Genomic DNA, 22,992 nt, shown 5'->3' on the forward strand with positions numbered 1-22,992 from the left:
ACTGGGCTTTTCTCATGGTGTCAGTAAAATTCTCAGTCACGCCCTTCGAAGGAGTTATCTTTTTGTTTGCTTTTAATGCATCAAAACACACCTTGGATGGTACAAGCAGATACTACACACTTGGTCTCAAATCTAAAACCTACACCACTCTAGAGAGACTCCTAAACAACATTTTTCGACATTCTCTACAGTATAAACTTTCCAAAGACAGATAACACCACAACAGAGAAGTTTTGCTTAAAATTCTCGTATCATGAGCGCTGTATTCTGCTCTAAATGATGACTTGGATGAATGAGGAACCAGGAGAAGGAAGAATCTTAGAGAAAAATAAAGGAAAACCTTCATCAAGAATACAGAAAAATAGGAAGCAGATTATAAAATTCAAAATGGACCTTAAATTAAAAGATGGAGGACAGGAACAGAAGGGAAGCTGGACGCAGAGTGGAACTGGTGAGCGTAGAGTATAAAGTCAAGGTACGTTGAAGCTTTCAGGAAGCCCTTTCTGCCTTAATATGGTAATTTCATTCCCTTTGATTTAGCTTTGGTTAGTCTTTGGTTTAGAGTTGATTGTAATTTTCATCAAAGGGTTTGGGAAAGTTAGGGAAATGGCAAACTGATGCTTTGGAAAATCCTTACAGATAAGAATTAGCATTTGGAAAGTGTGTTCAAACAAAGCTAATGTTTTTAATATTTAAAAAAAAAATAGCATTCTGAGAATCCCGATCTGTGGTGAGGTCCCACGCGGAGAAGGCAGACATATACCTTGCTCATTAACATTAATAAAGATGAATGGCTGGACAAATAGTTTCCCCCATATACAGTGAACATAGAACATTTCACAGTTAGTAAATAAGCTTTCACATTTTAAAACTATTCAACTTTGGAATGACACTGCCATCTCTCTATAAACAGCAATTTCAGATTGATGTTGCATTGCTATTTAACAAAAAACAGTACCCGCTCTCCTGTCATGGCAAAGGGAGCATTGAACCACTGCTCAAATGTGCTGCAACTCTTGAAGATGGTAGGAAGAAGAAAGTTCAAGAGAGCCCATAGCTCAGGAAGTTTGTTTTGCAGTGGAGTACCCGTGAGGAGTATCCTTCTCGGAGCAACGTAGTGAGTGTTCAAGACTTGTGTGAGCTTGCAGTGATGGTTTTTCATCCTATGACCTTCGTCTACAATCATGTACTTCCATCGTATCTGAAACCATAGGAAAAAAAGACAATATCTGTAATGCTTTATCAATAGAAGCATTATTAGCTCCTGCAAATTCTGTAGTAACATTACCCAATATCAGGTGCCCAATTACTTTTAAAAACAGCAAAGAATATTTTAAATCCCGGGTACATTTCAGTGACTATTTTAAACAATTCTAGACAAGGAACAGGTTATATACTAGTAATCACCAACAATGTGAAGCCCGCTCATTCCTCTTGTCAACTGCAATGACATCGGTATAAAACTCAAAAGCAACCTCCTTCTACAGAACCAGGTTTAAGGCACAGAGTTAATTTTTTTTTTTTAGCAGATTAGCGCCAGGTGGAATAAGGGAATGGGAAGGTTTACAAATGGGCATGAGGAGAAACAGATACCACAGACCGCAGTTGGAAACATTCTCAGAACATAACTGTTTTAGTACGATTTCTAATAGAAGCTCCAATGTCTTGATTCTCCTTAGATTCGATAATCTGTTAACGTATATGTTCCACCTGAAAGCCTGGAGTCGGTTGACAAGAAGAATGCTGCAATTACTAATTATAACAGGAAAGCATGTAGGAGAGTGTCAGCCACCTGGAGGAGTTGGTTGGTAAGAGTAGGAGGCTGAGCACAGAAACTATGCTGCCCTTGATTGGGATATTCCTTTTACGCATCTCTCTTTACAAATAGTCCTTAAAGTTAACCTTTTACCATGAACTGTCTGCATGCTGCCCAACTACTGAGTGACCTCTTTAAGATCATTCATAACAATGCGTCACATCGGTCCCACTTTTTCATGAATTCCCAAGATTAACTTTACTTCCTCTCATAATCCCATTCAACCCCACTTGCTTGAAAAATCTAAAAAATGGATGGGTGTCAGGTTGGTTCATGCATCTATAACTGGATTCACAAAATGCACTGACTGTCCCCATTTTTAGGTATTGGCTCCCGAAAGCTCACTTGCGCAGTCTCGATAAGAGACCTGTTTTATGTACTTTGTGGGCTTCAGCCCACCCATAGACTTTCAATTTGCTGGCGCCATTTTCGCTCCATTATTCGTTTTCCCCATTTGTCCATGGCATGCATGCATCACGCCTCTTCCAGGGTTTAGCCATCCCCGAGAGCAGTAACCAGTTATTGCAAAAAAAATGCAGCAACCATTTTAAGGCAATGTTTCAAGGCCTCATTTTCATTTCTTTAAGAGCACTTTTCAAGAACGTTAGTTATTAATCACACCGTTTGATGGGTGCTTGAATGAAGCTGGTGCACATAGCCGTGCACTGTATGAGCTCTGTTGGCGTTTCAATACTTGTATGGCAGTACAGACAGTAGATCAGTACAAAAGTGTGTTAAGAGAACACGATCTGGGTTACACCAGGAAAGTCACTGAGTTGTATCTCACAAGCTACAGAACAAGTTACTTACCTTCGGTAACGATATATCTGTAAGAAACAGTAGTTAGTATTAGATTCCTTACCTTAGATTATCCCCAGGCGTCAGTCTGGATCCGGAAACCTTTGCGTAGCAGTACCCCTGCGCGTCGGTAGGCGTCGTCTGCAGGCGTCCCCTGCGGCTCCGCGTCCGTCGTTGGCGTCGTGCGCCGTGATGACGTCGCTAGAGTATATAGACGCCGCCTCCGCGCGCTGACGTCAGTTCGTTTTACACAGCTTTTCCGCGCCAGAACACGCAGGGCCATGTAAGAACCAACACTGGTGCCATTTGAAACTAGGGCCCCGAAAGGGATGTCCTTAACCCTAGGTATCAGTTCGCAGAACGGGGAGGATGGTGGGGCGGTAAGGAATCTAATACTAACTACTGTTTCTTACAGATATATCGTTACCGAAGGTAAGTAACTTGTTCATCTGAAAGAAACAGGTTAGTATTAGATTCCTTACCTTAGAATAGATACCCCAGCAATACCAACCCCGGTGGTGGGTCTGCGAACCAATACAACCTTACACCAGAAAGTCCTGGAGGACAGAACGGCCAAAGAAGCCATCTCTCCGGACTTGACTGTCCAGGCAGTAGTGCCTCGCAAACGTGTGCAGCGAGGCCCACGTAGCCGCCTGGCAAATGTCCTGCAAGGGGACTCCCCGGCCCAGGGCAGTAGTAGCCGCCGTGGCCCAAGTGGAATGGGCCCTCAGCCCAACAGGAGGCTCCTTCCGAGCCAAAGAGTAGCACGCTTTGATGCACAGAACGACCCATCGAGAGATGGTCCGTTTATGCACCGCCCGTCCCTTCTGAGCACCCACGTAGCCAACAAACAGTTGGTCATCCACCCGGAACTGGCGTGTGCGATCCATATAAAATGAAAGCGCACGTTTTGGGTCCAGAAGATGGAGCCGCTCTTCATCCTTTGAAGGATGCGGAGGCGGGAAGAAGGAGGGTAAGGCGATGGACTGCCCGATGTGAAAAGCAGAGACTACTTTGGGCAGGAAAGAAGGTCTAGTTCTCAAAACAACCTTGTCTGGATGAATGGACATGAAAGGCGGTTTGACAGAAAGAGCCTGGAGCTCACTCACTCTCCTGGCAGAGGTGATGGCAACCAGGAAGGCCGTCTTTAAAGTCAGGAGACGGAGAGGACAGGAATGAAGTGGCTCAAAGGGAGCACACATCAAGAAGGTTAGAACCAGGTTCAAGTCCCATTGAGGCATCACAAACGGAACAGGTGGATACATGTGTGTGATGCCCTTCAAGAACCTCGTTACAGTAGGGGACTTGAACAAAGAAGGTTGATCAGGTAGCCTCAGAAAGGCCGAAAGGGCAGAAAGGTAGCCCTTGATAGTGCCCAGTGCAGAGCCCTGCTGGGCAAGAGAGAGAAGAAAGAGGAGAACCTCGGAAAGCGGGGCAGAAAGAGGGTCCACAGCCTTTGCTGTGCACCATGCCACAAATCTGTTCCACCGGCAGGCGTATACCGACTTTGTGGAGGGACGCCTGGCTGCCAGAATCACATCACAGACTTCAGGAGGCAAGTCAAATGGCCTCAACTGTCGCCGCTCAATCTCCACGCATGGAGGTGGAGACTGGACAGGTTCGGGTGGAGGACCGTCCCCTGCTGCTGCGACAGAAGGTCCTCCTGAAGGGGCAGGCGGATCGGGGGACCGACTGACATGCTGAGTAGAAACTCCAACGCGCAGAACTGATGACATTGCGCGTTTTCTGTGGCGAATAGATCTAACCAAGGCTCTCCCCATTGCAGAAAGAGGCCTTGCACCACGTCCGAGTTCAGATGCCATTCGTGATCCATCGAGCACCGACGGCTGAGTTCGTCCGCCCTGGCCTTCAGAGAGCCTGCCAGGTGTTGAACCACCAGGGTCACGCCCTGATGTTCCAGCCATTGCCAGAGGCGCAGAGCCTCCTGGCATAGGGTCCACGACCCCACCCCGCCCTGTTTGTTGCAGTACCACATGGCGGTGGTGTTGTCCGTGAACACCTGCACTACACTCCCGCTGACAAAGGGGAGGAATGCTTTCAGTGCTAGACGAAACGCCCGCAGCTCCAACAAGTTTAAATGGAGCCGGGACTCCGCCGGAGACCAGATGCCTCTGATCTCAGCCTCTCCCAAGTGGCCTCCCCAGCCCTGGAGGGACGCGTCCGTCACAACCACGTGCTCCGGTTGGGGAAGGGAGAGTGATCTGCCTCTGACCCAATCGCGGTCCGTAAGCCACCACTGCAGTTGTCTCGCAGTGCCCTCTGAGATCAAGACATGGTCGGACAGGTTGCCCTGATGCTGGGCCCACTGAAACTTCAGGTCCCATTGCAGAGCCCGCATCCGCCACCTGGCGTGATGCACCAGAAGGATGCAGGAAGCCATCAGCCCCAGCAGCCGCAGCGTCAACCTGACCGAAACCCGGGATAACGGCTGAAAGATGGGAATCAAAGCCTGTATATCCTGGACTCGCCGTTCCGGAGGATAAACCCGAAACTGCGCCGAGTCGGAAACCGCTCCGATGAAAAGGAGCTTTTGAGAGGGACACAGGTGTGATTTCGGCACATTGATGGAAAACCCCAGCTCGTGCAGGAGGTCTGCCGTCATCTGAAGGTGGTGGACGACTGTCTGGGGCGAGCCCGCCTTCAACAACCAGTCGTCTAGGTAGGGGAAGACTGAAACCCCTAACCTGCGCAGATGGGCTGCGACCACCGCCATCACCTTTGTGAACACCCGTGGGGTGCTGGTAAGGCCGAAGGGGAGCACGATAAACTGAAAGTGCTCGTGGCCTACCGTGAACCGCAGGTAACGCCGGTGGGCCGGCAGGACGGGGATGTGAAAATACGCATCCTGCAAGTCCAACGCTACCATCCAGTCTTGCGGGTCTAGAGCAGCCAAGACCTGAGCCAAAGTCAACATCTTGAACTTCTCCTTCCAGAGGAAGCCGTTGACGTTACTTAGATCCAAGATAGGACGTAGGCCCCCTTTGTCCTTCTTGGGTACCAGAAAGTAGTGGGAATAGCAACCACGCCCTACTTCTGGCCCAGGAACGCGCTCGATGGCCCCCTTGGCCAAGAGGGCCGTAACTTCCTCCTGCAGAAGTGTCAAGTGGTCCCCCGACACACGGTGGTTCTGCGGTGGCATGGCTGGAGGATTGGTCTCGAAGGGAAGGGAGTAGCCCCTTCGGACGATCTGCAGCACCCACCTGTCCGAGGTGATAGTGCGCCAGCGGGAGTGGTGATGGCGAACCCTGCCACCCACCGGCGTCACATGGGCCTGAAAGCACGGACTAGGAGGACTTTGAGGCGGATGCTGCGGGGGGAGGTGTGGTCTGACCTCGCCGTTGTCCCCGACCGCCTCCACGGCGGTTTCCACGGCCGCCACCGCATTGATAATTTTGTTGCGGCGTGTGGCTGGCAGCACGTGTGGGACCGCCCCTTCCTTGGCCACGAAAGGAGCGAAACGAACCAGTTTGCTGGCGCTGGGTCGAGAGACCCAAGGACTTGGCCGTGACCCTGGAGTCCTTGAAGCGCTCCAGCGCGTGGTCCGCTTTGTCGCCATCAGGCGACTGCCATCAAACGGCATGTCCATCAAGGCATTCTGGACATCTGCCGAAAAGTTGGCGGATCTCAGCCAGGTGTGGCGACGAATCACCACCGTCGTGGACATCGCCCTGCCCAGCGATTCGGTCGTATCAAGACCACACCTGATGGAGTATTTTGCTGCGTCTCAGCCTTCAATCATAGCTTTGCCGAGTTTTGCCCTCACCTCCGGCGGGCATTCCGGCAGCAGTCCGCGACCGTATCCCACAGAGAGTGGGTGTAGCGGCCCAAGAGGCATGTGGTGTTGCAAGACCGCAGTCCCAGACTCAGGGACGAGAAGACCTTTTTTCCATACTGGTCGTACCTCTTAGATTCCCTGTCGGGCGGGGCCGACGGGAATGAGGTCTGGGAAGTCGAGGCCTGGATCACCAGACTCTCAGGGGTGGGATGGGTGGACAGAAACTTGGGATAACCCGTACACGGACGGTGGCGTCTGGCCACGTTCCTATCAACAGGCGAACCTGAAGCGGGCCTGGACCACGTGCCCAAAAGAACGTCAGACAAGGCCTCGTTGAACGGCAGCAGTGGCTCCTGTGGGCATGACTGCGGTTTGAGGACCTCAGTGAGGATGTTAGTCCTCACGGCCGCGACGGGGAGCTCAAGGTGTAAGGCCTTGGCAGCCCTCATCAACACCACTGAATAGGCTGCCCCCTCCTCCAAAGCCACGGTAGGAGGGGAGACAAAGCCAGGGTTAGGGGATTCGTCTAGACCACTGGCGTCACCCAAGTCACCTGCCCAGTCCACATTGTAATGACACTCACGCGTCAGAGGGTCCTCAGACCCCTCCCAATCCTCTCCGTAATCTACCTCCTCATCATATTCGGGATCAACAAGGTAGACCGGCTCCTCGGGGTTCACAGGCCCAATCAGCGTCGGACTCGGCGTCGGGCGACGCCGGTCCGACTCCGGGACCGGAGTCAGAGAGGGTATGGGGGCGGAACCGGCGCCGCGCGGGGACGGCGTCGGGGGCAACCCCGATGGAATCGGCGCCGGAGAGGTCGGCTGGCCAGCCGGCGTCGATCCTGAAGGCCCCTGCGGCGCCGGGACCGGAGCCGTCGGCGGCGCCGGGGCCGGAGCACCCAGCGTCGTCGAGGCAGGAGCACCCGACCCGCTAGGGCCCTCGGACGGGGGCACAGGGCCCGAAGGCGCCGTAGGCCCAGTCGGAGTAGACAGCTTCCTCATGGCCAAGAGGAACTCCTCTATCTCCTCGGGCGTCACGCCTTGCCCAGGGACCGTAGGGTATGGAGCAAGCTGCGCCGGCGGCTCATGCGGAGCCACGGGGGTGGAGCCACCAGAACCCCCGGCCGCATCGCGCGAGCGTCGTGGGTACGATGACGACGCCCCGACTTCTTATGTTTCCTACCTGAGGAACCAGAGGAATGGTGACGACTTCCGGAGCGTTCGTGACGGCTCCGCGACCGCTCCCTTGACCTCCGGCCGGACCGGGACCTCTCTCGACGCGGGGCCGACACCCGCAGCTCGAGTAGCTTGCGGGACCGCTCCCGCCTAGCTTTACTCGTCAAGGCCCGGCAATCGACACAGGCGTCCACGTCGTGGTCGGGGCCCAGGCACCGGAGGCAGAGTCGGTGATGGTCCGTGACCGACATCGTGCGGTCGCAGTCATCACAGTTCTTAAAACCAGGCATCCTACCGGCACCGTAGAAGATATCAAAAGATTCAAATACTTTGGTCAAAAGACCGGAGTACTGCTCTTCTCGGATCTGCGCTAACTGGCGCGGAAAAAAGAAGAACTGACGTCAGCGCGCGGAGGCGGCGTCTATATACTCCAGCGACGTCATCACGGCGCACGACGCCAACGACGGACACGGAGCCGCAGGGGATGCCTGCAGACGACGCCTACCGACGCGCAGGGGTACTGCTACGCAAAGGTTTCCGGATCCAGACTGACGCCTGGGGATATTCTAAGGTAAGGAATCTAATACTAACCTGTTTCTTTCAGATATGATATTTCACCCCGTACATCGTGGACACCCAAAACGGCTACATACGGCAGCTATGATTCGCTGTGTTATTAACCGTATCTCTCACACTAGCACAATCTGACACTACACCAAGGCTCACGGCCTTCCTCAGAACTTACACAGAGACTTTAAACCCTCTAGGAACTCCACCTTCAAACCCTTATCTATTTCTCTTCATCATTTACACACCGCCCTTCACTAATGGCACGCTCCAGTCACTGGTGCCCAACAATTTAGAAAACGTTACAGCCTCGCATCAAAGATTGAAAGCACTACATACGCAACCAACGGGAGGGCGCGGCCAAAATACAGCTTATAGACTGTCTCAGCTGCAGTCTGTAGGGACATAAGTCACCTTAATGGCTATGTATAGCTATGAGCCTCCTTCACCCCCCGATTTCCTACAAGATGTTTGAGAACGTTAATTGAAAATCACCAACAAATATTTCAAATTCTCGACAGGACCAGTCAGTTCCATTCCAGACCTCTCAACCAGCATGAAATCAAAAACATTCTATAGACAAGTAAACAGTCATAAGAAATAACCCATCAATGCACTAACTGCACGGCTACTTATAGATACGCTCCCCCCCCCCCCCCCCAAAAAAAACACGAAATATTTTTTTTTAAAACTGCCATGGGGAGGGTGTGTGAGTTACAGCGCATCTCCACTGAGATCGTTCAGTAGGAAAAAAAAAAATTCCTGGAGACCCCTCACCCACCAGAGTTGCCCCTTGGTGGCATGCTTCATCATTGGGGTTCAGTCCCACACTCATTCAAACCCACCCAAGTATTTGCAAGGCCAACAGATTTCGGAAACTGCAAGAGCTATTGGCTTTATCACTACCCATGTCTTTTAACAATGTTGTATAGCACTGTCATAGCGCTTTATTTTCGGACTCTCAGCAATGCAGAACAGCAGCCATGTGGTATACAACATGGATAGAAGACATTGACAAAGCCAATAGCTCTTGCATAGCCTAGAACTATTGGCTTTGCCAATGCTTTTTATTATTTCTTCTTAACCCCCAATCTCATCACCCCTTATATCATCAATCCACTGATTGGCTCTGTGTTGGTGAGGACTTCATTTCGTTTTTATTTTATGTTCTTAGCATTTAATTACTACATTTGCTAAAAAAGCTGCCTGCTAGGCCCTGTTCTATAGATGATCTCCCTCTTCCAGCCCATTACCCCCTCTCTGCAACCACTCTTTTACTTGAAAGGGGATATGTAAACAGCAATATCTCTCAAACCCTTGCATGGATACACAACCAAGGGCCCTGAACAGAGTATAGAGTTTAATGTCCCTCGACACGGCTTGACTGCAGCTCTCTGCAAACAAGCTGTGGAATGCTGTGATTGCAGGTGGAGAACCAAAGGCTTCGCACATTCTACCAACAAGTCCTGAAATCGTCCCTGTTCTAGGGCCAACCAGAAAACATTTAAAGCAATTGAATAGCACTAAGTGAGCAGGTGAAGTGCACTTGACTTCCCTCAGGACAGTTTGTTGGGGTTCTCTTCCCAAGAACATTTTTTTCTCAAACATCTTTTTATTAAGATTAAACACATACAGGTGGTGTCTTTACTTAGCATAGCATTTCCCCGAAGTCTACTTATTTCATAAAGGTAAAACAGTTGCTCAACAGACAGAGAAATACTGAGCTTGGTGCTTCAAATTTCCCACACCAACCTGCTTAACAATAAGTGTTAATGCATTCAAACCCCTTCTAAGAACCCCTTCCCACCCTCTAAACATCAGAGGGTGGGAAAGAACAAAGAATATGAAGCGTTAGGGAGTAATCCAGATGGCTTTTCTGAGGTGCTATTGTGCCAATGTGTGTTAAGGCAATCCTATAATCACACAACACTGCTAGTGGGACTTTGGGTGCCATGAGAGAGTCTTAAAACTGGAAAAGGTGCAGGGCTCTCAGCGTGGGAGGGCACACCGCTAGGGGAAGACCCCGGGAGGGATATGTCAGCAGGGGTCCCCATCTGTATTCAAAATTCTTATAGTTATCTTGAAAGATATCTGCTATCCTCTTCAGTATGAGTTCTTTCCAGAGGCAGGCAGGCATGCCACTGGGCAATTGTATGTGGGTCTTTCTTCTTCCAGGCGGCAGCAATAGCAATGTTAGCCGCCCCGAGACATGCCCACGCGATCTCCGTTTGTCTGGTATTCTAAATCGGGATTTCTGAGTCCCATTAGTGCAAATTCTGGTGTGGCAGGCACAGGACACCCCAATATCTCTTATTTGTGCTAGAATCCCCTCCCAAAACGGCCTAATTGTCGGGCAATCCCACCAGATGTGAAGGTAGTCCCCAAATAGACAACAACTCCTCCAGCAAAGAATGGGAGACCTCTGGAAGGAAAATGCTACTTAACCCTTTCAATGCTGATGACGAGCTCAGCTCGTCATGATGCACAGTTGAGCTGTGCTGATGACGAGCTGAGCTCGTCATAAAACGATGATAATGACAAAAAGTCAGCATAGGAGGGGAAAACGCCTAGCAGCCAAGGTGTTAACAGTATGTATCTGTTCTTGGCATGTAGAGCTGTAGATTTGAATACTTGTGCATTGATCGCCATCTGGTGTTGGTCTCGGATGTTTGCACTTTGTTTTTGTCTTGGAAGAAGTCTTTGTAGTAACTAGGTAGGTGACTCCTCCATAGGACAATAGTGCACATGGGCATCGACTCCATCTCCAGATTGTTTTGCCATGGAGGGTTATAATGAAGTTAGTAAGAAATATAAACAATGTCCATGTGTAATGTGTCTAAGTAAGATAGTACTGGAACAGATAGAGGTATCCGGGGAGGCGGTGGGCGTATACGAATCTACAGCTCTACATGCCAAGAACAGATACTTTCCGTTCGAGGCATATGAGCTGTAGATTGTATACTTGTGCATAGACTATACAGCAGTTACCTTCTTAGCTGTGGCTACCTGTATCTGCTGCAGTGGCATGAAAGTGTTCTTAAGGCCCACACTGGCTTGTTGTTTAGCTTGCACATGTACACAATAGTGTTTTGTGAAAGTGTGTGGTGTAGACCAAGTTGCTGCTTTGCATATATCAACTAGGGGAATGTTCCCTAAGAATGCCATAGAAGCACCTATTTTGCGTGTGGAATGAGCTCTACGGGGAATGGTTAGTGTGCATTTGGCTTTAAGATCGCATATCTGGATGCATTTGACAATCCACCTTGCAATTCCCGCTTTCGAAATGGGATTGCCCTTATGAGGTGGGGAGAAAGCACAAAGAGTTGTTTAGTTTTCCTAAAGAATTTTGTCATTTCAATCTAGTAAAGTATTGCTCTTCTAACGTGTAACTTGTGAAGAGCCCGTTGTGCCACTGAGTCTAGTTGTGGGGAAAAAACTGGGAGTACAACAGACTGGCTAAGATGGAAGGCAGAAACTACTTTAGGTAACAATTTTGGGTTAGGCCTAAGATCCACTTTGTTATGATGGATTTGTGAAAATGGTTCTTATATGGTTAATTCCTGGAGTTCACTAACTCTCTGAGAGATGTAATAGCGACTAGGAAGGCTACTTTCCAAGTGAGGAATTGCAGTTCGCACTTGTGCAGAGGTTCAAAACTAGGACCCATGAGTCTAGAATACACAATATTTAAATTCCATACTGGAGAGGTTGGAGCTCTAGGTGGAATTATTCTTTCAAGTCTCTCATAAATGTTTTAATAGTGGGTACTCCAAACAAAGACAAGTGTTGTCTGTTTTGGAGATAAGCTGCTATTGCAGCGAGAGGTAGTCTTATGGATGTATATGCTAGGTTACATTGGTGTAGGAGATAACAAATAATGGTTTGAATAGAAGCATCCAGAGGATTGATTTTGTTATTTGTACAGTAAAATACAAATCTTTTCCACTTAGCGGCGTAACATGCTCTGGTGGTAGGACGTCTAACTTCTTTAATGATGTTCATGCAGTCTGGTGGGAGAATGAGGTAACTGAACTCTAATACTTCAGGAGCCAGATCGCAAGGTTGAGTTGATTGGGATCTGGGTGCCTTATCTCTCCATGGGACTGAGTGAGAAGCTTGGGTGAGAGGCACCAGGTTTTGATGAGGAACTACTGATAGTTCCAAATGGTTGTCGAGCCTATGTTGGAGCAACCAGGATCATTGTGAGGGAATGCTGTTTGAGCTTCTGAACCACTAAGGGAATTAGTGGGAGAGCCGGAAAAGCTTAAGCAAATTTGTTTGGCCAGTTCATCCATAGTGCATTGCCTTTGGACAATGGGTGTGGATACCTGGACGGGAAGCTCGGCATTTTGTGTTTTGATGTGTGGCGAACAGATCTATTTCTGGGTGGCCCCACATGCAAGAGAATGGCAGAAGAACTTGAAGATAAAGTTCCCATTCGTGGATCTGCTGTGTTTGACAACTGAGCAGATCTGCAATCTGATTGTGTACCCCTAGGAGGTGTTCTGCAAGGAGATGTATGTTTTGCGGAATGGGCCATCTCCATATGCTTTGAGCTAGGTGTGAAAGCTGTAGAAGTGTGTTGTCCCCCCTTATTTTTGTATGTAGTACATTGCTTTCATGATCTCTGTACGGACTAGGACAGCTTTGCCTACCAGATGGGGTTGAAAGGATTTTAGTGCCAGAAAAATTGCCAGTAGTTCCAGGTAATTTATGTGTTGTTGTTTTTGCTGAGTGGTTCATACACCCTGGATGGTATGGCTCTGAAGATGAGCTCACCATCCGGTGAGCGATGCGCCTGCTGTTAGCACTATCTGTGGAACCAGGTCGAGGAACGGCCACCCTTTGGAAAGGTTTTGTGTGTTCCACCACTGCAGAGAGCGATGTGTGCAGCTGTCCACCAACACCAGATCTGTAGGCTGACCTTAAGCCTGGTTCCACTGACGTGCCAAACACTCCTGTAAGGGATGCATCTAGAGTCTTGCATAAGGGACAATGAGGTTTTAAAAGGCCATCATACCGATCAACTGCATGAACACTCGAGCTGGTGATGAGTGTTGAGGCTGAAATTTGGATATTAGAGATTGCATACTGCTTATCCAGAGAGGGTAGGGGTATGCTAAAGTTTTTAAAGTGTCTATTGTAGCACCTAGGTATTGTTGTGTGTTGGACGGTTGTAGCTGGGATTTGGTGAGATTCACAGTGAAACCCAAGTTGTGAAGCAGCTGGATTGTTTTGTGTGTGTGTTGCACACAGCTGTTGCGTGACTTATCTGTTATGAGCCAGTCATCCAGGTAAAGGAACATGTGAATGTGTTGTCTTAGTAAGTGAACTGCCACTACTGGGACGCACTTGGTGAGGACTCTGGGAGCTGTAGTCAATCTGAACAGAAGGACTTTGAATTGATAGTGTTGACCGTCCACCACCACCCTGAGATATTTTCTGTGAGCGGGGTGAATGGGAATATGCAAGTAGGCGTCTTTTAGATCCAGTGTGGAGAGAAAGTCACCTTGATGAAGCAGTGGGAGCACCTGTTGCAGAGTGACCATGTGGTAGTGGTCTGATTGAAGGTAGAGGTTTAACGGTCTGAGGTCCAGTATTGGCCTGAGAGAGACATTCTTTTTTGGGATTTGAAAATAGAGGGAGTAAACCCCTGTGCCTTGATGAGGCAAGGGGACTGGTTCTATTGCATGTTTTTTTTGTAATAGAGACAGAACCTCTTGTTTCAGAAGAGTGAGATGTTCTGAGGACATTGGATGTTGTTTGAGAGGGATATTTGGGGGTGTAGAGGTGAGTTCCAGGCAATAGCCATACTGGATAATTTGTCTTACTCACTTGTCTGTTGTAATAGAATTCCAGTCGGTAGGAACTGTGAGAGGCGACCCCCGACTGAAGTGATTGGGGGGAAGTGAAGGGAAGTCACTGCTTGGTGGTAGGGGAATTGCGGGTATCGTTACCGCAACCTCTTTCCTTACCATTGTTGCCTCTGTACCCGCCACGAAAGTAACCTCTGGAGGAATTGTTTTGATTGGGGCTCTTATAGGAAGAAGAGGGATACACCAAGCCAATAGTTTTGGAGCCAGCCCATGTAAAAGGCGTGACAAAATGAACCTCTAGGGGTTTGCAAGGCCCCATGCCCTTGGCAGACTCTTTATCCTTTTTTATCTTCTCTAAAGATGTATCTACTGTGGGCCCAAAAAGATGCTATTGGTCAAACCGCTGATTAAGAATAGCTGACTGTACTTCTTGTTTGAATACGGAGATTCAGAGCCAAGCGCGCCTGCGTAGCAAAACGCTGGTATTAATAGCACGAGAGGCAGTATCGACTGCATCCAGCGCACATTTGATGGAGGTATTAGTTATTCATTTTCCCTCCTGTATAAGGTCATTAGCTTTGTCCTTAAATTGGTCAGGAAGATGTTGCATGTGCTTTTCAAGCTCATTATAGTGAGCTCTGTAATATCTGGCCAACAAAGCTTGGCCATTGGCAATCCGCCAATGATTTGTAGCTTGTGACGTGATGCGTTTTGCAGAAGCATCGATAAGTTTGGATCCCTTATCAGGAGGAGGGGTGTCGCCTGTGCTTTTTGAATTTGCTCTCTTGCGTGCATTAGACACCACAAGAGAATTTAGGTCATTGGGAGCTGCCTTGTATTTTTTTGTCTATTCTGGGGTTAAGAATCCTGGCTCTGACCGGGTCCTTAAAAACTTCTGGTGCATGGTTTAACCCCTTCCATGCTGGTGACGAACCCCAGCCGTCACGCTCTGCGGCGCTCGTGTGCTGATGACGCCTGGGGTTCGTCACGGCCCCGCCCTGTTCTTTTGTTTACCGCACAGCGGCGGAAACGGCCCAGCATGGAAGGGGTTAACATTCCTTTTAACATCAGCAGTGTGTGTGTGGCCTTTTGTGTGGGTGTAAATGTTTCCAGTAAACATTCTTCCTCTAAAGGGTCAGAGTGTAACTGTACTCCGTAGTACTGAGCAGCTCTATTAATGAGTTGCGCAAACCCAATATTGTCATCTGGTGGTGATGGTCTAGAGGGATACAGGTCCGAGTCATTATGTGGGTCGGGATCTGTGTTGTAATCATTCCAAGGATCTGGATATTGAGGAATGGTATCTATATTATCATCTTTATCTGGATCACCATTCCCACCCTCATCACTATAGTCATCTTCATCATCCCGTGGTTGAAGTGAAAATGTAGGTTGTGGGGAGTGTGCTGGAGAAATTAGCAGAATTGGATCAGTTGGAGGAGAGAGAGGTGGAGTAGTGTTAGTGGCCATCTCCTTTCGCTTCATGGGTATTTCAGGATCTTCTGAAGTGTCCAATTATCTCTTTTTAGGGGGTTTGGCGACAACTTTACCAGTCTATGGGTCAGTGTAGAGTCTCTTTTGTTTTGGACTTGAAAAATCTGTTGTACGAGTACAATGTCTTTTGTTGGTACAGAAGACTTTTGTTTAGCCCGTGTCTCTGATGCGTTCTGTGGGGTCCTGGACTCCTTAGCTTTTAGTGTAGGAGTTTGTGGCGTCGAAGATTTTTTCGGCTCCGAAGATTTTTTCGGTTCCGGATGCTTGTCTTGTTTGTTTCGGCATCAAGGTTGTTTTCTGTGCCGACAAAGAAGGGTGTGGCACTTCTTTGGTTTTAGACTTCGGTGCCAAAGGTTATTTTTCGGCACCGGAATGGAGTTCGCTCGATCAGAGACGGAAGGCTTTTCTTTTTGTTTCATCGCCGGCCCTAGGGCAGGGTGTCGGAAATGTGTTGCCGGTGCGGACCTGAGCCCGAGGGCCATTGTGTTTCCAGAGCCTTAGGTTTGGTTTTGGTTGGGAGAGAGGTTTCGGTACTCACGGACCGCTGAGTGGTCTTAAACGTTGGCGTCGTCGGCTTCAGAGACGGCGATCTCTCCTTCATCAGCTTGTTGTTCCAGTTGTAGACTGGGGTCTGCTCCGTAGATATCCGGAATCGAACTGCTTCTGCGAGACATTTCGGGACGTCGAGCCGGACGGTCACGGATGGTTTTCTTCTACCTGAAAGATAAATAGGCCTTGCAATTCTCGTCTTCGTGCTCCTGGGAGAGGCAGAGGTTACAAACCTTGTGTAAGTCTGTGTGTGGTAACTTCGCACCACACCCGGGGCATTTTTTGAAAGGAGTCCTTTCCATTTACTGCTGGCGTGGTCGGCGAAGATAGGCCTAACGGCCCGCGTTGAAGATCGAGGTTGAGGATTTTATATATGTTCAAGTTACACGTTGAGAAGGAAATGCGTTCAAGACAATACCATCGAGTGGAGAGGGATTGCGCGTCGAAGGGGGTAGAAAACGACACCAACCCGGAGCGCAGCAAATCACTTCTGAACCCGATGGTGAAAAAAACAATCTGGAGATGGAGTCAATGCCCATGCGCACTATCGTCCTAAGGAGGAGTCACCTACCTCGTGACTACAAAAATCTCTTTCAAGACAAAAACAAAGTGCCAACATCAGAGGGCAACACCAGATGGCAATCTATGCACAGGTAAAGGATCTACAGCTCATGTGCCTCGAACAGATCTTTTTGATTCTCGTGGGCTAGAGATACCAATCATAAAGTATCTTGTAGTGGGCTTCCCTTAAGCCTATGGAGTGGTTATTCTTAATATCGCTCCAGAGGTCTCTCCACTCTCCCTCTGCAATCTCCTCCCCTAACGTGTGTTCTCAGAAGATAATGTGACAAGGTTGTGGAGAGTGCCAGGTAGAAAGCAGTAACCCATATATGAAGAAGATTACCCCTTTCGAGGAACCCACGGTCCACACAAAGGTTTCTATGGTGTCAAGTCTTGTGTGGCTGCTTCCCTAACAAGTGGATGTAGAGCCCAATGTTTAAGCTGAAGATAGGGGAAGTGTTCAGGAGAAGGGAGGTCAAAGTTGTGCTGGCAGTGCCCGAATGTCAGTATGTTGAAGTTATGAAAGAGATCAGATAGTGTCAGACAACCGCCCTCCCTCCAGGAATCAAAAGGTCCCTGCCGGACCGCCAGGGGAAACTTTGTGTTAAAATGGATTGAAGTGTAGGGGGGAGGGAAAAAACATCCATATCGACACCCCAGTGACTGTGTCCCATACCTTGAGAGTAGTTCCGAAATAAGGGGCCCATAGAATCTGAACTTCCAGAAATAAGTCTATTAGGGCCCGGGGCCTTTGCCTTGCAGAACCTACCCATCCCCCTTATTACTTCCTCAAAAGTGAAGACCAGTGGTTCTGATTGAACCAGAGGAGCGGACGACTGCTCACTTGAACAATTTTCCCTTGAAACAAAGATCTTTTCGAAATGGGACACCCAATCATACTCTCTCACATGTAATTCTAGTGTTCGATCTCCAGCATCCTTAAAATAGGGGTTATTTATCACACTCGGGGGGGGGGGACGGAGCTTGCCGGCGTCCATGAAAGACGTGTGAGCGCTGAGCTCCTCGCCTGAGCCCCTTTAATATTCGACAAATCTATCCTTTTGGCGCCTAGCCAGCCCTGAAATCTGCGGTGGACTCTTCATCTACCCCTCGGCCTAGTAGGGGGCCTTTCCCCGATCGAATTCGGTGGTGGTTTCGCTCCGCTAGTCGACGGAGGGCGGAGTGGCGGACCAGGCCGTAATCCGCGGTCTATCCTGAGGGGCTGCCCGAGCTGCGTCACGCTACGTGCGGCAAGTGGTACCGGAGTGGAGTCGGTCTGCCCGCTTGGTGCCTACATTACAGTTCCTGCTGTGTGTTCTCGAGCTGTGTTCCCGGGAGCGGCTGTGGTGGACCTGCCCACGGTGGTGCGTTTACTGGAGAAAAACTGCTGTTGCTTTGAGGTGCGCTGGCAGGGTGCGGGAGACCCTCGGCGGCTGGCTGTCTCCTTACGGAGAATTTCGTCGGCAGTTGCCTGCCCCTGGGGCACCTCGGAGACCGCTGTGGTGCAGTGACTTGGGAGTGCACTGGACTGTGTGGGCCCAGTTTGCTTGACATCGATGGGGCCTGGCCTCGTGTGAATACCTAGTGGCGTGCTTCTCTGGCTCCTGGGCCTACTCGTGCTAGGGGCCCGCGGCCGCCATTTTGACTGCATTTCTTGCTGCGCAACAACTCGCCCCACGGAGCCCGCTTCCCCGGCGCCCTCTATTCGCCCCACCAGTACTAGCTGGCGACATCCTTGCTGGTAGTAGGGCGCTTTGCTGCCGGTCCACCGGTAACGCTATGGGGAAAGGTGATAAGAATCAACCGAAACTGTCGTTTGATCAGCGGAGGCGGAAAGGTGCGGAGGGGCCGCCTCCGGATGCCTCACCGCGGCCCACGGCTGCTGACAGTTCATTGTGTGCGGACATCCGTGAAATGCTGGGTGCCATGGAAAGGGGCTTACAAGACAGTATGGCGGCGATTGGCACGAAAATCGACGCTTTGTCCTTCAGGATGGACCGCATGTCTGAGAGGGTGGATAAACATGCTGAGCGGCTAGATATGGCGGAGCGGCGGTTAACGGAGGCTGAGGAAGCCCAAACGGAATGGGATAAAGATCGCAAGCAGTTCGGTCGCCTACTCTAAGTCATACAGGACAAGACAGAGGACCTGGAAGCACGCTCACGGCGCTCCAACGTCCGCATTACTGGGGTGGCGGAATCTACCAACACTGGTAAAATGGAGTTGTTTGTGGAGAAGTTTCTCCGGACACTGCTGGGGGAGGACGTCTTCTCCCCTATGTTCATCGTCGAGAGGGCTCATCGCACCCTGGGACCGAAGCCGCAACCTGGTCTTCCGCCGCAGCCGATTATTGCTAAACTTTTGAACTATAGGGATCGAGACTTGGCGCTTCGGCTGGCAAGGGAGAAGGGTAATTTGCAATTCGAGGGCATGAACATCTCCCTCTATCCTGACTTCACAGCGAGAGTGCAAGAGGAGAGGAAGCGCTTTGCCCCGTATAAAAAGCTGATGAGAGACCTGGGGCTGGACTACGCCATGTTGTACCCAGCGAGACTCAGAATCAACAAACAAGGGCACTCGCACTTTTTCACGGACCCAGCGGACCTGAAAAAATCACTGAAGGAGTGGGCCAAGGAACAACGCAACAGCCCGAGGGGTCAGCGTGAGGACGAGGAGGAGGCCGCTTCCATGGACGGCCAGGGGTAATCTCCCTTGCGGCCTTTTAGCCGGCTTGGCTGGGTCTCATCTGTGCGTTTGTCTCGGCTGCAGGTCCTATGAACCTACTTACTTGACATTGTGGGGTGTGCTTTTGCTGTTCGTGGATTGCAATGGGGCTGTGACATCAACATGGTTTACAGCTCGGTGATAGTTTTGGGGGAGGCTCTCCTCCGAGTGGGGGATCTGTTATTTGACAATATTCTTTTTCTTGGGCTGGTGAGGGTGCCGAACGACGCTAGGGGGCAGGGTGGGGGAGCCACCGAGGTCTGTGGTCCTTTTCCTGATTGTATTGCTGTCTAGCTGGGAACCTCTGCCCCCGCGCTTTCGGCTATTGGCCCCCCGGAGGGCCTTTGGGTTTGTAGTGTGTTTCATTGGGGAAGGTCAATGGTGGGTGGTGGCGAGTCCTGTCTGACCGGGTTGGGGTTGGTCGGCTGTGGGTGGGTGGGCATTTGCTCTATTTTTCTCTTGTTGCACATGATATGTGGGTTGTTTGGGGACTGTTGGGGGGAGGGTCTGGTTGGGCCAGCTACTGGATTGTGTCTACTGTACCACCTGTGCTACTCTGATTTGTTCTCTGTCCTACAATGGCGAATGTTGAGTCCCAAGGGCCGGAGTGCGGCCCCAACTCTCTCAGACTGCTATCATGGAATGTGAGGGGGCTGAATGATTTTCGTAAACTTAGGAAGGTTTTAGCCTATTTGCAGCGGCACCGGGTTGATCTCGCCTTACTACAAGAAACCCACCTGCCTCTGACCAGTCCTATATTGCAGACAAGGGGTCTTGGGAGTGCTTGTGTTGCTGCGGGGTTCACTACGCATGCAAGAGGTGTGATTACGTGGGCTAATCCCAAATCTCAGTTGTCACTACAGCAGGTCGCTGTGGACCCGGAGGGTCGGTATGCGATTGCCCGGTGCGTGTGGAAAAGCCACGATTTGTTGGTTGTGAATGTGTATGGCCCCAACTAGGATACTCCCGCTTTCTATGCCTCGCTGGCGGACCTCTGTAGACAGTATGTGGGCTCTAGGCTGCTATGGGGGGGAGACTTCAATTTTGTGTTGAACCCGGAGTTGGATAGATCGGCTGGTGCCCCTAGGACCCCGGCGGCCTCGGCATTACTTATGCATACGGAACTAGTGAAACTCGACCTGCTTGACGTGTGGCGCCATAGGCACCCGGGGAAGGGTGGGTTCACTCATTACTCAGCCTTCCATAATGTCCACACGAGGATTGATTACTGGTTTGTCTCCCGATCCCTTCTTGACTCAGTGAAGGGGTGTGCTGTGTTGCCTCGCACGCTATCTGACCACTCGCCACTCCTTCTGCTACTAGATGCCCCGGCTAGGAAGATACCCCCGTTCACTTGGAGGTTCCCCCCGTATTCACTCCTAGACGAGGCCTTCAGAGGGGAACTGGCTGAGGACATAGACGTGTACTTTTCAACTAATGTGGGGTCGGTGGATAGTGTCCAGGTGCTCTGGGATGCATTTAAGGTGTACATCCGGGGGATGACGATGGCCAAACACTCAGGGGTGCTTAAAGCTATCAGGCAGCGGTTGAAATTTCTGGAAGCACAGTTGTCTGATCTGGAACGGCAGGCGGGAGGTGCTGGAGCCGCGGACATAACTGACAGGCTTAAGCCCCTGCTAGCGGAATTCCATGAAGAGGCGGACAGGGAGAGAAGACATATGGGTAAATATGCTACAGCGCGCGCGTATGGGGAACGAGACCGCCCTGGCTCCCTGCTTGCCAAACTGATGCGTAATAGCAGGCCGCCCCTGGTGATCGAGGAGTTGTTAACAGCTAATGGTGATGTGGTGACGGGGGAGCAGGATATCCTGTCGGAATTCCATCCTTATTATACAGCGCTGTACACGTCGAAATCGTGCCACCTAGAGGAGGAAATAGACGACTACTTGAGTTGCATCCAGATGCCCTTCTTAGCTGACTGGCAAAGGGAATTTCTGATGGCCCCGTTCCAGAAAGAGGAGATCACGGAGGCGCTAGAGGGAATGAGGTCGGGCAGCGCTCCTGGGTCGGACGGTCTTACTGTGGCCTTCTACAAGGCCTTTCAAGATAAACTGGTCCCCTACTTGATGCTCCTTTTTGATGACATTTGTCAACAAGGTAGCATGACGAAGTCTATGAGGGAGGCGCTTCTCATCACCATCCCGAAGCCAGGCAAACCCCCAAACGAATGTGGCTCATATAGGCCGCTTTCGCTGATTAACGTGGATGCGAAATTGTATGCAAAGGTTTTGGCGACGCGGCTGGCTCTTCTGGTCCCGGACTTGGTTGCCCCGGAGCAGGCTGGATTTGTTCCCGGCCTGAATTTGACTTATAACATTCGCACGGTGCTGGGCACTATTCAGCATGTCCGGCAAGAGAATAAGGCTGTGGCTATTTTCCTGGATATGGAAAAGGCCTTTGACTCAGTAGAGTGGTCATTTATGCTCAGAGTCCTCCGTAAGTATGGGCTTGGCGAACCCTTCCTTCAGATGCTAGGAGCCCTATACTACAAACCAACTGCGTGGCTAAAGATAGGGAACTCGGTCACTGCCCCGATTGAGATCAGCAGGGGCACTCGGCAGGGCTGCCCCCTCTCCCCACTATTGTATGCACTGGTGGCGGAGCCCCTGGCCTGCGCTATAAGAGAATACCACAGGTTCGAGGGGATCAACTTCCCTTCTTATCAGATTGGCATCTCGACATACGCGGACGACACTTTGTTGTATGTCTGATACCCGGAGGTGAATCTCTCGGCGGTCCTGCGGGAGGTCGTGAGGTTCGGGGCCCTTTCGGGCCTTCGGGTCAATTGGAATAAGTCTGTGGCGTTGCCTTTGACTCCGGTGACTCTCCCTTTCGACTCGGAATACCCGCTGCAATGGACCACGGACTCCATACGTTATTTGGGGATCCGTATTCACACTGATCCCGAGATCCTGATACGTGAGAACTATGGGGTCGCCTATTCCAAGCTGGTGGATGACGTTGAGGTGTGGTGCAGGCCCCCGCTGTCCCTAATGGGTAGGATTGCTATTATGAAGATGGTGGTTCTCCCCAGATTCCTCTTTCTCTTTACTAACATACCTGTCGTACTCTCCAAGGCCTTTTTTCGGCAGCTTACCCAAACGCTTATTAGACTTGCGTGGGGGGGCAAACAGCCGAGGGTTCAATGGCAAACTCTCCTGCTTCCCTATGAGCGAGGGGGTCTGGGGGCTCCGGACCTAGAAAGGTACTATAGGATTGCGCAGGGGGCTCATCTACACACCTGGATCCACGGGGACCCTGACATCCCACACGTGAAGCTGGAGCGCCTCTTTGCGGACTCCACTCCGCTTCCGGCCACAATATGCTGTCCTGTCGATCGCAGGGTCGGTAACTTGGACTCCATTGCTGCCACAAACCACGCTTGGCATGAGCTGGTCCGCTCCCGTGAAAGTGAGCTGTTGTACTCTCCCCTACTGCGAGTGGAATGGGCGGTGTGGTTGGCCCAGCTAACGGAGAAGGGTGTCCTGAAGGCGTTACGAGATTTGGGCATAGACAAGATGGGGGACCTCTTTTTGAATGGCATAGTGAAGACGTCGCAGCAGGCCCTCCAATCCCACCCTGGGGCGACGCTATTGCACGGCTTCCAATACCACCGAGTTTGCAGAGCGTTGCAGGAACTGCTGGGCCCGGACTTGGCAGAGCCGCAGGAAG

General features: G+C 50.5%; 1 protein-coding gene across 4 annotated transcripts in view; it reads right to left on the minus strand.

Moving 5' to 3' along the window:
* Nucleotides 1–22,992, minus strand: part of SMARCA2 (SWI/SNF related BAF chromatin remodeling complex subunit ATPase 2) — a 1,892,118-nt gene that overhangs the window by 1,187,178 nt on the left and 681,948 nt on the right. For all 4 annotated transcript variants that reach the window (XM_086961220.1, XM_086961218.1, XM_086961217.1 and 1 more), the window contains exon 19: nt 959–1,201. In XM_086961220.1, coding sequence (XP_086817346.1) covers nt 959–1,201 — 243 coding nt within the window. The remainder of the gene's footprint in view (nt 1–958; nt 1,202–22,992) is intronic.

This window comes from Lissotriton vulgaris, chromosome 3_1 (assembly GCF_964263255.1).
Source record: "Lissotriton vulgaris chromosome 3_1, aLisVul1.2, whole genome shotgun sequence".
NCBI lineage: Eukaryota > Metazoa > Chordata > Amphibia > Caudata > Salamandridae > Lissotriton > Lissotriton vulgaris.